Raw genomic sequence first — 14016 nt, forward strand, 5'->3', positions numbered from 1 at the left:
GAGCTTCCAATAGCAAACTTAATGAGAAAAATTAACTTAATCAGTTCATACTAGTACAAATGTTAAAAAAGGATGGAAATACCTGTTAAATGTGGTGATGCTGTAGCCTCTTTCTAAAGGCAAAGAAACCTGGAATGCCTGTAAAAAAAAAAAAAAAAGAAAATATCAAAATAACGCTAGTGATATTCCTGCTGGCAACCTTTCACTCCAAGTGAATAAGACTAATACAAGCTTTTTGGCTTTGGTGTGGACCTGGAGCGAGGGGGGAAACTATTCAATATTAGGAGGAAACATTTGAAGCATGCTTGGCCCTACTCACGAAAAGAAGCTGCTCCCACTCCCCCGGGGATCCTGGAAAAGAAAAACAAAAGGGAAATGAGCATATGTTAAACGTTAAAGGTATTTGTACCGTGTACCATCACCAACGGAGTTTAGTGGATGAAACCTTGTTAGGACAGAATTTCACTTTTGGGTTTCTTGCCCCTCATTTTCTGCGACCCCCACTCCCCCTAAACATTTTTCATGCTGCCATTGTGTTTTTACTTTCCTTTTGTGGCTAGACTAGAGGGACTTCTCTCGAAGTCCTCCTGGTAGGTGGGAGCGAACTTGGAGAGGTGTAGGGGTGAACACTGAAGCTGACAATGGGGGGGGTAACCTGGGATGGTTTGAGAAAAGAGCGGAGCATGTGGCAGAGCGTCGATCAGAGGCAGGTGAAGCCAGTGGCCCGAGAGAAGAATTGAACAGAAGGAGGTCCTATGTATGAACTTCTGTCAGGGTATCGAGGAGCAGAGAGAGTCTGAATTGGTGGGCCAGAGAGCCAGGAGCTTAGAAAGGTAAGTAGAGTGAGTCCTACAGCAGATGCTAGTGGAAGATCACAGGTGGCCTCTTTCTTAATGCGCTGGCCCGTTGTGAGAAGCCTGTTCTGACTTTTCCGAGTTGATGCTGTAACTGTGAGGGAGCCCTACGCAGGACTAGAGGGGATGGGTGGAGATCTCCCCAGTATTCTGTAGCCAACCACACCTTCCCTAAAAAAGCTGGAAGACATGAAAGACCCATTTCTCAAGAACCGTGAGTGATTGACTGGTCCAGAGAAAGGCCAAGGGAAGGGAGACACGGGAGAACCTTTTCTCTGCTTTCCTTCTTTTTGGTTTCCCCACTTAGCCCAAATCTGTGCAAAGCCCCAATAAACTGAACGTTTTGCGATTGCCTCTTTTTTTGTGGAAATCGCTATGTTTTGTGATAGCAATCAATCTTCCAGTTGTTTATCTAGGTCAAAATAACCATCCTTACCTTTTTCCTGAGACAAATAAGATGAGCAAAAATGCATCTAAGGGTACTTACGGGAGTGTGTTCTTGCCCTTGGTCTGAGCCCTTTCTCTGCCAGGGCAAATAGGATACTGACATGGGACATAGTCTTAAATAAAGCAGTTTCCTGGTGCACTTTTGCTCCCCAGGCAATTGTTTTTTCCTCATTCACTGATAATATTGACCCCCCCCATCCCCAGTTTCCCCCCTGTACCAATATTGTATACAAGTATTTCCGTGCATAGATTGGGATATCCTTTGCTCATCGCAACCATGTCCCTTAAATAGGAGACCTCTTAATTGTTTTTTCTTATAAAACCAAATTTATCTCAGTTTCCTCATGTTACGTATTTTCTAGGTGGTACTTCCACAAAATGTATCTGAAAGACAGGCAAGCTCCAAGTTGTGGAGCAGAAATTCTGTTTTGGGCCTACTTGTAAGTGCCCCTAATGTTCCGGTCTTTTGGGACACAGACTTGGAGCATTGGCTACATTCGTGGTGCAAAGCCGGCATTCTTCTGGTTACACCTTTGGGCCAATTGTAACTTGGTGGCATGAACATATATTGACTGGTGGCTATAAGAAATAAGTTAATTATTTTGGAATGGGAAAACTATTGGCGTCACCCTGAAACTATCCCAAATAAATGTCAAATGACAGTTGAAAAAAGCCTATGAAGGGAGATGGGAGAGAGAACGTTGTGACAAATTAGCAGGTTCAACTAGCTTGACTATGTATGCCTCGAGGAAAGAAAAGCCTGGTTTTGAATACTTTCTAGATGGGATGCAACCAAAATGTCTGAGATCCCTATATGCGAAGCTGAACATGGGCATTTTGCCCCTTGCCAGCCTGAGGCACAATTGGAATTTCGAGTAACATAGTGGATTGCCTGTTCTACCCAAATGTAGCTAAAAGCACAGTGCACTTTATTCTTTTTTGCCCAGAGTATCTCCCAATTAGAATTGACCACATTTTTTATGTGACTTTTATGGTCTTTTAGATCAAAATAAAGTTAGATGATGATGATGGTATCCGAAATTGGCTGTAGTGCAGATCTTACTCAATGGTGGTCCATATATATTTTACAAAACACGTTTTCCGATGTTGCCCTCCAGATGTTGCCCTTGCAGTTCCTCTGGGCCGAACATATTTCACCATCTTGTGGCGCTTCAGTATCTGGACTCTCCACCCATATGTTGCTCACAATCCCACATTTCCCTCATTGCTAGAAAGGTGTTCAGAAGAAAACCATCACAGGTTGACTTACTCCTACAGGACTACCATACCACAAATCATGATCAGCAGCCTGCAAGTGGACGAGCTTGGGGAGGAACCTTTACTGAAAATCATGGGTTGTAACCTCTGTGTGCCATTATCTGACCCCCTGAGTTACTCAAATCCAGGGGATTTTTCAGTTGGGGAAGGCTTTTCACTGTGGATCTTCGGGTCTGCTTCCATTTGGGATGGCCACTGCAAGTTCCTAGGTTTGTCCGTGCAATGCTAATAGATTGCTTTTTGGTCTCTGTACCTTCCAAAGGCATCATTTAAAGTCCTGCCACTGATGGCAGCCCAATCATATTTGTAATGCCTATAAATCTAGCTACTTAGCGATGACCGGCTGATGAACGCCTTTTAGGCCTGTGGAGTTTTATGTCTACAAAATGGCTCATATGTGCCTTATCATCTGATTATGCTCCAAAATAGGTAATTCCTAAAACTCAAATATAAATCTGAGTTTTTATATTTTGAGACTAGCTCATGTTAGTAGCCAAACACTCCAGTGCGAAATGTCATTGTTTAATTTTTTGCTGGGGATCTGGAATGCCTCGTGTCACAGATGGCTCAAAGACAACCTCAACTCCTAGAAATGGTTACAGGGTGTTTATTGTAGTTTCAGGCACAGCGGTATGGCCGTCCCTCTCTCGTCTATAAGTATCGGTCCCACCCTACCCCATGTGTCCTTATTCCCCCGGATAGTATATAGAGTCTAAATTCTATCTTATTCTAAAAGGGAAAACTTAGAAGTCAAATGCCTAATCTACCTAATTTCTCTCCGGGACTTCATAACTGACCCTAAAGTATCCAATGTTTAGTCTGCTAAAAAGCGATAGTGGATTGTGCCTTCCAGACACACTGTCGAACACGCTCCTCTTTCCGTCACAACACATCTATTCTTCCTTCCTCTTTTTCTGATGGTCTCCTCTCACTTCTCTCCTACTCCATCCTTCTTCACTCCTACTACTCCTTGCCTTCTCCCTGCATTTTCCTCCTCTGGTGTTTTTCTCTCTCTGTTCTGCCTCCACCCTTTGGTGTTACAATGCCCTCCTCTCCACATTGCTACTCCCCTCTCCACAGTACTATTCCCAGTCCACACTACTGCTCCCTCCTCCACGCTACTACTTGGTGCCCCCTCCACAATACTGCTCCCACTATTTCCTGCTCTACACTACTACTCCCTCCTCCACCCTGCTGCTCCCCTTTCCACCCTGCTGCTCCCCTTTCCACCCTGCTATTCCCTCCTCTACTCTACTACTCCCACCTCCACCCTACTACACCCTACTCTTCCCTCCACAGTACTAGTCCACACCACCTTTACTCAAATAACCCTCACACAAGAGCTTTACCATAGCTCCCTACACTACCTCTCCTGAACACACTTGCCACTCTTTCGCACTCACCATGTAGTACTGCTTGCACTTAATAACCAACACCTCACCTGCTCCAGAAATCAGCTCCACCTCTGCTTCTCCATCCTTCTGCCTGCTGGTCTCTTCTTCTCCCACCTCCTCCTCTGACCTCAGCTGAACAACCCACCACTTCCTGTTTGCTTTGGGATATTTTGACCCTCTCCCTATGCTCTGGTTCGTTGTCTGTCCCTGGTCAATTTGGCCTTTTTTCCCACCTGGGAGGTGTTCCCATATAGAGAAGATTGTAAATAATGTATTAAGCCCTGCCCCTTTTCCCTGCGCAGAGCTGCCATGGAAAGGTAATGGCAAACCGGAACGTGCAATGTCCAAGTTTATAAAGAGGGGCTTGATCTGGGATCCTCCAAGGTGAGTACAGTCTGTGTGAGGGTCTGAGACCGTGGTTTTAGTCATTGGTGGTCTAGGGAGTATGCTGCGGCCTCGGTGGAGCTGGCACAAATGCTGAGGAGCAGTGCACTCTTAGGCTCTGCAACCTTCTCGCCACCTCTCTCTCACTTGGCTGCTTTCCGGTTGTCTGCGCTGAGACGCGGATAGCACGGGAGGCTGGAGGTCTGCTCTCCGTCTGCCGGTCTCTCCCGTGAGTAGTTCTGTGTGTGCTGGACCTAGGAAAAGTAGTGGAAACCTGGAAAGCATTTGGCTTAGGTGGCATGGGGTGATGCAAATGGATCCCGGTCATATATAAGCTAGCACTTGGAGTGGGGGTCAGGAATTGGGTCCCTCTCAACTGTCGCCATCCTCCTCTGGGCTACAAATGGCACTTGGAATGCTCTCTAGTAGGTCTTGCACCCCAAGCTCAGCAGTCCCCATCCCTTCCTGACAAGGTCTGCATACTGACATTTTCACACTCAGTTTATTGTGCCTCTGATCAAACACCTGTCTGTGGCGGAACCATCACTATAGGAAAGGCTCCAGAGTGCGGTCTCTGGTTTTATAGGACTACATCCTGTTTTGTTAAGTAAAGAGAGTAACAAACACCAATGCGGTCACAGATATGTTTATTTTAATATGCCACCATCTGTCATCTGCCATGCTGATGTGCTGGGCCTGGACTGTTGCTTTCTTCTGTTCCTCCTTATACTTAAATTCTGTGATCCATGTAATTATTTTGTTAACTGCAGGGACACCCACAAAAGGGACCAGAACACAAAACGTTCCAGGATGGCCATCACTCTCTGCCCTTAAGCCTTTGAGCTTGTTCAGTCTTCTTTCCAGACCTTCCACCAAAGCCTCTTCCATGCCACCATTGTTGGTGCTTGTCCAGGGTCCTTTAGGGTAGGATTGTCCTGGTTCATGACAGGCTTGCTTCCCTGGACAGTGTTTAAGTCAGTACGGCTGGTTTGGAGCATGATCAAATCATTGAATCTCCCCTTTGTAAGGAGACAGGTACTCAAACTAAAATGTAAACTTTGGTGTAACCACATGTATTACAATTCAGCCCTGTCAATTTTTGTGAGCTTAATAATTGAGAAGCTAGGCTTGCTGTCCAATGCGCCACAGCACTGAGCATTTTGAGGGTTGCAGACACACTGAAGGCCTTGCTATTAGAGCAGTAACCATTTTTTCCAAGTTGTGGTTTGATCTACGCCACACTTTGTGATATTTTCACAGTAATCTGCATCTAAACCACACTTCCTACCAATGTGATTACAATCCACCAATTCATAAAATAGATGCCAACTGGCCTTGCCTCACAAGGGTCTAGGTTAGTCAGTGCTAATGTTTTTTCAAGAGCTATTCAGTTTCTCAGTTCTGAAGTTTTGTTTTTTCCCATGATTGGTTTGGCCTTTGATACAAGCATGGTGTCCTAGTCTGATAGTTTAAAATCCAGGATTGACTGAAAGTTTCACAGAGGACATGAGGCCAGTTGAGTGCTTTATACCAATTGCATTTTTAATGATTTATAGTAGCCAACCGGCTAGCTGCCTAAAGGTACATTTGCTAAATACAATGATACGTTTATTTTAGTTGCATATTAACATATTATTGACCATACACACCAAAGGCAATGTTTTCAATTACTTCAAAGGAACTGATTTCGCTTGAAAAAATTTGACAAAACATTGGTTTATTGTAATTTATAAATAACCCTTACCTATATAGTACTACTCAATTATTTTACTATGTGTCACAGCCGGTGCAGCTATTTAAATATGGTAGTATCCCAAGTGGTAATATTTTTTGCCTCTCAACACTGCTTGCCACTTATTATGATAATTAAGTCTGTGAAAATAATAGGGTGATGCTCATGCAAAGGACAGGCATTGATTGCTAATGACTATTAAAAGTAGTGACGTGGCCCTAAAAAGCATGTTTGTATTAACATAACCGAGTTGATGACTCAAAACTTCTATGTGAAACAAACGTCTTTGTCTTTACCCAGAAGCCCATCCCCTCCAGACACCTGAAGGCCTATTCCAACACGGATGCGACACCCAACCCTGTATAAAGCATAGTATTATGTGACTGATCATTGGAGATTCAGAAAGAAAAGTCTATTGGGACATTCAATCTGTCGAGACATGTCTCTAGAAGATGCAAGGGGGCAACACAGGAAGCCCTTGTTCCCAATTCCCCTGAGCACCCCTAATTAAAAGTATTGTATCCTCTGTATGCTATGGTTGCTTGTCCGAAGTTTCCTGAGTGGGTGGTAATATGTACTCAGCGGCTGATTTATTTAGGGATTGCTAGAATTAAGCAACTCCTCTTTTATTTTAAAGCATTTCAAGAGATCAGGCCAAATAATTGTATTGACCTGCTCCTCTTGAACCTCTGTGGTTACTATTATAACAGTAAGGGTACATCTCTTGTTTCATAGGCTTGTCTGAAGTTGGCCATGGCGCTTGCTCACCGGAACCGACAATGAATCTTCAAGAGTCAGTGACGCCTGTACTTAAATGGTAGCTCCATAATAGCCATTGCTCGTACAACCTAGGACCACACCTCCAGAACCTATTTTCCCCCTTTAATGTGCTTTGTTACTTCTTTCACAAGAATATCAAATTTTTGTGAATGAGTGAATATCCTGCCAACATTATTTAATAGCTCTTTGAATACAGTATGAGCATTCAGCAAAGTTATTACCTGCTTTATTGTTGTGTGATATGAAACGGAAAGCAGCCTGCTCCCCCTTGCTATAACTACCATGGTCCTTTTGCAGAGTAAGGATATAGGTTCGATTGTGCATGAATTTAGTTACCAAAATGTAAGGCTTAACCATTGAAAGGTGATTGGTTTGTTTAGACCATGGTGTCTGTTGCCTTGCCTGGAATTCTTTTTCTGATTTTGACTCAATGGGCTTACTTCCCCAATATGTACAAGTCATGCTTTGTGTCTGTTAAAGGGTGTGAATTCAATGGAGTTGAAGATCATGTGCTATCTGCCCACCAGACGGGAGCAGCAGAGAATGACCCGATGACCCCATTACCATAAGCACCGACTTTGCTCTCCGGGTCATCAGCGCTGTAGTACTAATAGTGCAGTTGAACTGAGCAAAACACTACATCTCCCAGAATGTACCTGTTTGTTAAATTACAGTCCATGTCTGGGAAAGAGGTGTCTAGCGGCAAGGTTAACTGAGCAGAGATTGGAAAAAAGCTGAAGGGAATTTGGCTGAACAACATAGCCAATAATGTGCTGTGACTGTTTGCTCTGTGTGAGAATTGTGGGTTAAAATAGTAAATAATTTGAATCGAAATACAAATAAATGTATGTATTTCTGATAACGTCAATTTTTGTCGTTGCAGGAATGTCAAAAGAAGCTAGATCACAAGCTGAGCTTGGACTCCTATTTATTGAAACCTGTACAAAGAATAACAAAATACCAATTATTATTGAAGGTTAGTCTTGTCGAATTGTATTACTAGCACATTGAACATTTAATAAATATACCAATGACCGAATTGTCTAAGAATGCTGACCGAATTGTCTAAGAATGCTGAACTGTTGTAAAACATTGTATCGGCACCACAGCCTCTAGGGTGTCCTATGTATTGTCCTCTGCTAGTTGTGCTGGAACTCAATGGTAGTTTCCTTAGCTGCAGGCCTGCAGCCGACACCAGGCCTCACTCCAAGGACTGCTTCCCTGTGGAAACCTCCATTGAGCAAATTGCCTGTTGATAGGCAAGAATCCCACAGGGGGAGGCAGGTGGGAGTTATGCATTATAGGTTGCCAGAACTGTAGTTATGAAAACCAAGGCTATGACTCACAAAGCTGGACATGGTATAAAATGGGTCCCTTATGGTACCAACTACTTATCTACTGCCAGCTGCAAGAAGGAGTTAACCAGAAACAAGGATTTAAGGTGGTTTTGCTTATTTTTCCTGCTGGAAATAACAACTACAAAATAATTGTTTTCACTTTTCTTCTACCGAGAACGAACACGGCCAAATAACCTGTTCTATGGGAAGGTGCCCACTCAGGAGGTTATTTGGCTGTGTTAGGTTTCGTTAGAGAGACCCCCAGACCTTTTTGTGCATTTTTAGGAACTTTGGGGTTCACCCTAAGTCACCCAGGGTAATCCAGACATGGATTCCTTGATCACTGTGCTTATAGAGACATGGTTTCACCTCATTGATGACGCTTGAGTAGGCCATAACACATGTTTTGGGTTGCTGTTGGTACTCTTGTTCAGAGGAGAATTGCTAAGCATTTTGGTGCTGGACTGCCCTTGTGGGTGGGTCAAAGTCTGAGATGCAAATGGATATTTCTCCTCTGTGAAAGGTACAGTGAGCTAAAACGTGGTTGTAGACCCCGCCAGAGTAGGCACCGTCCCATAGAACAGGTCATTTGGCCGTGTTCGTTCTCGGTAGAGGGGCTCCCAGACATTTTTGTGCATTTATGAAGTAGTTCTGTTTTTCTGTCGAGGTCGGCTTAGTTCAAGTTCATAGTTGATGGTTTTGTGATTGTGACTTCTACTAAATTACTAGCTTTGATGATTCTCCAGTTTCTTTTCATGATAGTCAGAAGTTTATTGGGTTCTTTGGCTGCTTTCATAGGTAGCATGATCACAAAATGGAATGATGAGATGATCGCTCTAGAGTATCTGTATTGGAGGTGCCGCAGTGAGGTTTTTGTTGGCGAAGATTGCGTCGAGTTTGTGTGTCCCGCTGTGTGTGTTGCGCCTTTAACCAACTGATGTAGTTTCATTGTCTCCAGTTGTTTGGCTAGCGATTTTTATGAGTTTGCGGTTTCTTCTTCAAACCAGATTTTGACGTCCAGAGGACTTTCAGATGTTTCTGTTCAATGGCTAAATTGGTGATGACTGTGAAGGTGTCCAGGAATGCTGCGTCTTATGTCGGTGGTCTGTAAACCAGAACAAACTTGAGATTTGTTTTGAGGTTTGCTGTCAACCGAAGGATTAGGGATTCGCAGATTTTGATGTTTAGTGTTTCATCTGTTTTCATTTCCAGGTGCTCCTTGTATGCAAGTCCTCCTCCTCTTTTGTCTTTTCTGTAAGCCTGTGAGCAGTTAAAGTTATTAGGTAGGCAGCTGTGCAGTGTGATTTTTGTAGTTGTCGTCTAGCCATGTTTCTGTGATGAATAGGATGTCGATACCTCTGTTGCACAGTAGGTCCTAGATCTCTGTGGCATGTTTGGACATTGATCTTGCGTTGATTAGGTTGCAGTGTATCCTTTCTATGTGGTTTTCGATTTTTAATATAGGCTTTTTCTTGCAGTTGTTACGTTGGTCGGCTTCCATGTTGCTCTCAGTATGTGATGGGTGCTCTGTGCAATCTGTTTCGTTGTTGAAATGGTTTGTGAAATTAATTATTGGGTTGCTGATTTCTTCCTCTTCTATGTTTTGTTGTGGTTGGTGGCGGTGGCCTTGTGTTTTTGTGATATAAGGAGTGAGGGCGTTGGTTTTCGTTCTTTTCTCTTGTTGTTTCTTGTAGTGACTTGAATGTATGAGTCTGAGTGTATGCAAGATGAGGCCTGTGAGAATGCTGTGTGGAAAGTGGGAGTGCTGGAGGGCTGGGGGTTCCAAGGATGTCAGTTGGGGACTTGGAGCTAAGACAGGAACCAGAATAGATGCTATGTTACCTTCATGTTACCTTCTGCTGTAACCTATAACTAGGAAGAATAAAATATCCATGTTCTATTTGTAACTTACCGGGTCAGTCTGGTTCCTGCTCCTTGTCACATCACTTGGCCCAGGACAATCATTTCTCTTCTTTTTCTGTGTGGTTCAAGTATGCCTTCAGCGCACCTAGCGATGTTGGTGGCATTGATATTTTACGTGGTCAGTTGCGAGGTACGTGTGTTAGATTCAGGGACACTTCTCTTCTTATGATGTTTGTTCGGTTGGCCACAGTGGTTGTGGGGGTGCAGGAGGGGGTTCTGTATTCATGGCAGTGTCTACTGGAAGAGGGTATGGTTCCATTTGGTGTGTTTCTTGTTCCAGTCAATGGTCAGTTGGTTTGAAGATTAGAGTGTGTGTCAAAGGGGCAGTGGCCCATCTGTAGGACCTCACAGGGTTTGAATTGTGGCGATTCTTATCTGCTTGTATATGATTATAGATATAATGGTGTAATCTCATTTGTCTTGCGACTTGATACGTGGGGTGGAATGTGGTAATGGTGGGAGGCTGCTGTTGGGGGATTCACTAGGGTTTCCTTATCCTGCAATAATGAGTTGGAAATAATAGGGAGAGTCCCGGGCTTGATATGATTCTAGGGTTGTGGGTATTTATCTGGCGGTGTCGGGAGAGCTTCCCAGCATCTTGGTGTTCCTCTTTCCTGTGAACGGTGGGCCTAAGAATGGGGGCGGGGGGCGTTCAAAGTGTTGCAGTGAGAACAATGCACTTGGTGATCGGTAGGTTATGAGTGGGGGAGATGACCTGACCAGGGTTTCATATTAATTTGAGACAGTGGCCCAGCTGATTATTTTCACTGGATCGATCTGGTGTTGGAGTGTAGTAGTTCAGGGACACACCTAAATATGTTGTCCCAGGTCTTTGGAGATGGCTTGGGTTTCAAGCCATCGCCATTGGGCAGGGTAGCTCCTGGTTTGAGTCTCCCGGATGGTGGGAGGTGGCCTAGATATCAAGATTTTAACTGTCTGTGCAAATACCCCTAGATTTGAGTTTCCTGAATAGTGGGAAAAAGTCCTAGGTTTCACAATCAAGCAGTCAATGAAATGAGATTACATCCAGAAGGACGTCTTGTGTGTTGTGATACAAGGTAGATAATATTTGCAAATGTCGGTGGTGTAAAGAAGAGATGAAAGATGTCTCAACTGTTTGTACCGTGCCTACTTTGTTAGTTGACGTTGGTTGACAACTACCTCCTTCCCTGCTGACACCATTCGGAGATGCCTCTGCAGCCAAACCCTGAGGTCACTGGGTGCTTTAACCTTAAGGAGCAACATGGGTTACTGAAAGTTGCACATACAAAAGAAGCAGAGGACGATACAGTACAATAAATAGCATGTGGGACCAGGTTACAGAATGGTCTGTGATAAAGGGTATAGGAAAGTTATAGAGGGACCAGGTTACAAATTGGTCCACAGCGGTGGCGGCACACATTTGATACAAAGGATACAAGATTTAGATAAGTGCAGTTAATAATCTATTGCTGAGTTATGAACAGTTCCTTCACCTTGGCTCTGAACGACCAGAACGAGGTGTCAGTTCTGATTATCATTGGTAGCGCATTCCAGCATTTCGCTGCTAGCACGGGGAAGCTTGCTCCCCCTGCAGTTTTCAGGTTGAACTTCGGGATGTTAAGTTGGTGTAAGTTTGGGGATCTAGTGGGTCTGGTAGAGTTTTGTCTAGTAAATTTGTCTGATAAGTAACGTGGGGCTGTCGGAGGCATTTGTGTGTGATGAGTGCTTGTAATTTAATTCTCTCGCGGATGGGGAGCCAGTGAAACTCCTTTCTGACGGTAGAGATGTGGGCCTTGCGGGGGAAATTAAGGGCACATCTGAGGGCGTTGTTCTGTAGTATCTGTAGTCTGTTCAAGTTGTGGTTAGTGGAGCCGAGGAAGAGTGTGCTGCAGTAGTCCAATTTGGACAGTATGAGGCCCTGCCCAGTGTGAGGCAGCTGTTGGTGGATAAAAATGGTTTACAGGCATTAATAAGTTTATTAGTGTAGGCCGTGGATGAGATGGTGGAGTTAATTTGTTTTTTGAGTGAGAGCGTGGAGTCAAGATACACACCCAGCGTTTTGACTCCTTTTGACACTTTTATGATGTTGCCATCAATGGTGAAGGATTGGTATCTGGGGTTGAGTTTGTTGAGACGGGACTGGGAGCGGACGATGAGCAGTTCCGTCTTGTCATCGTTTAAGCAGAGAACATGGGTGGCCATCCATGCTTGGATTTCAAGGCAGATATCATGTAGTTTTGCAACATCGTTCTCATAGCTCACATTTAGCGCAATGAGTACCTGGGTGTCGTCAGCATAGTTAGTATATGTGACACCCAAGTCATCAAGGCGGTCGAAGAGAAGCTTGGTGAAGATATTGTAAAGCATGGCAGAGATACAAGATCCTTTGGGGACTCCGCATTAGATTGGGACGGGGTCTGCCCGCGGTGCCGCCTGATGGGGGGGAAAAGACCCTGGTTGTTCTGTCAGATAGGAAAGACCAAATCCAATTGGTGGCATTCTGGGAAAATGCAGCAGCCGAGGAGAGGTGTTTAGTAAGTACTTGGTGGTCGACTAGGTCGAAGGCTGCAGACAGATCCAACAAGAGCAGGATGGCCAGATTGCCCTTGTCTTTGGCTTCATCCATTTGGATTTTTAGGTCAGGAGGGCCGTTTCAGTCCCATGCCCAGGTCTAAAGCCAGATTTGTCGCAGACCTAGAAGGTTGTTGTCTTCCAAATGTCATCGTATTTGGAGGTACGCTACTCTGTCTAGTATTTTTAGAAGAAAGGGGACAGTTGTGATGGGCCTATAGTTCGTCCGAGTATTAGGGTCTAGGTTGGGTTTTTTGAGAAGAGGTAGAACCCATGCCTCTTTAAGGTTGTTCGGGACTGCTGAGTTCTTGAATGAGGAGTTGATCAAGGTGGTGATAAAGGGAGCTAGGTTTTTATCCCCATCCTTGATAACTGAGGCAGGACATCGGTCGGTTAGACAATTAGATGGTTTTATACTAGCAAGTATGTTAATTACTTCATCCTCTGTGACTGGTGAGAAGTGGAAAAGGGGGCGGTTGGGATGGGGAGCACTATGTGTATAGCTAGTGTGGTCTTTGGCAGCAAGGTTAGCTTTTTTGGATTCTATCTTGGCTTGCAGGAGAGCTATTTTATTAGAGATTGTTGGATGTTGTTGCACCAAACGTTGTGCTTGACGCAGTCGTCAGTGGGGGGGCACAGGTGATTCCAGTTCTCTTAGGATAGAGAATAACTCTTTCATGTCAGATTTGGCATTGTGAATTCTTGTATTGAAAATATATTTTTTGGCGTTCGTAATAGCAGCTTTGTAAGCGGCTGCTGCCGAAGAGAACTTTTCTTTAGTGGAGATAGAGGGAGCTTTTCTCCAGCTAGTTTCAGCTGTTCTTTTGAGATTACGAAGTGCTTTGCCTCAAGTCCTTCGCCACTGGGCCCGCAACAGGCAGAGGGCTGCCCTAGCGCGATGAGTCTTATAAGGGCTCTAGGCCAATCGCAGCCAGTGGTGGGATTATGCCTTGACAACCACAGAGACTGGTCAGGGGGCAGCAGGGAGGCACAGGGGGCAGCGGCCTTGTCAGCTGCCTGTTCCCCTGCTGACACCTACAGACACTTCCTGGAGGTGCTTCTTTTGGAGTTTCCCTTTGCCTTGGAGCCCTTAGCCGCAGGGGCTGCAACGGGTAGGGGCTGCCCTAGCGACTGGTGTGATAAAGGCCGGATGGCCAATCAGGGAGCGGGGGCAGGCGGGAGGCACGAGCAAGCGGCGGAAATAAGGAAGAAGGACCGGGAGACCAACTACAGCACTCGGTGTGCCGGGCTGCTAAATTTTAAAATGTAAACAAATACTGTGGGTGCATGCTCTAGTTTAGTTAAGGAGGCCCCACAAGCGTTGCCTTGCCTTT

At 44.8% G+C, this 14016-nt stretch overlaps 1 protein-coding gene across 13 annotated transcripts in view; it reads left to right on the forward strand.

Annotated features, from left to right (window-relative positions):
* MCF2L (MCF.2 cell line derived transforming sequence like) overlaps window positions 1-14016 on the forward strand; it is an 892749-nt gene that overhangs the window by 757026 nt on the left and 121707 nt on the right. For all 13 annotated transcript variants that reach the window (XM_069637167.1, XM_069637165.1, XM_069637161.1 and 10 more), the window contains one exon: window positions 7753-7845. In XM_069637167.1, coding sequence (XP_069493268.1) covers window positions 7753-7845 — 93 coding nt within the window. The remainder of the gene's footprint in view (window positions 1-7752; window positions 7846-14016) is intronic.

This window comes from Ambystoma mexicanum, chromosome 7p (genome assembly GCF_040938575.1).
Source record: "Ambystoma mexicanum isolate Mex_15411 chromosome 7p, UKY_AmexF1_1, whole genome shotgun sequence".
Lineage (NCBI taxonomy): Eukaryota > Metazoa > Chordata > Amphibia > Caudata > Ambystomatidae > Ambystoma > Ambystoma mexicanum.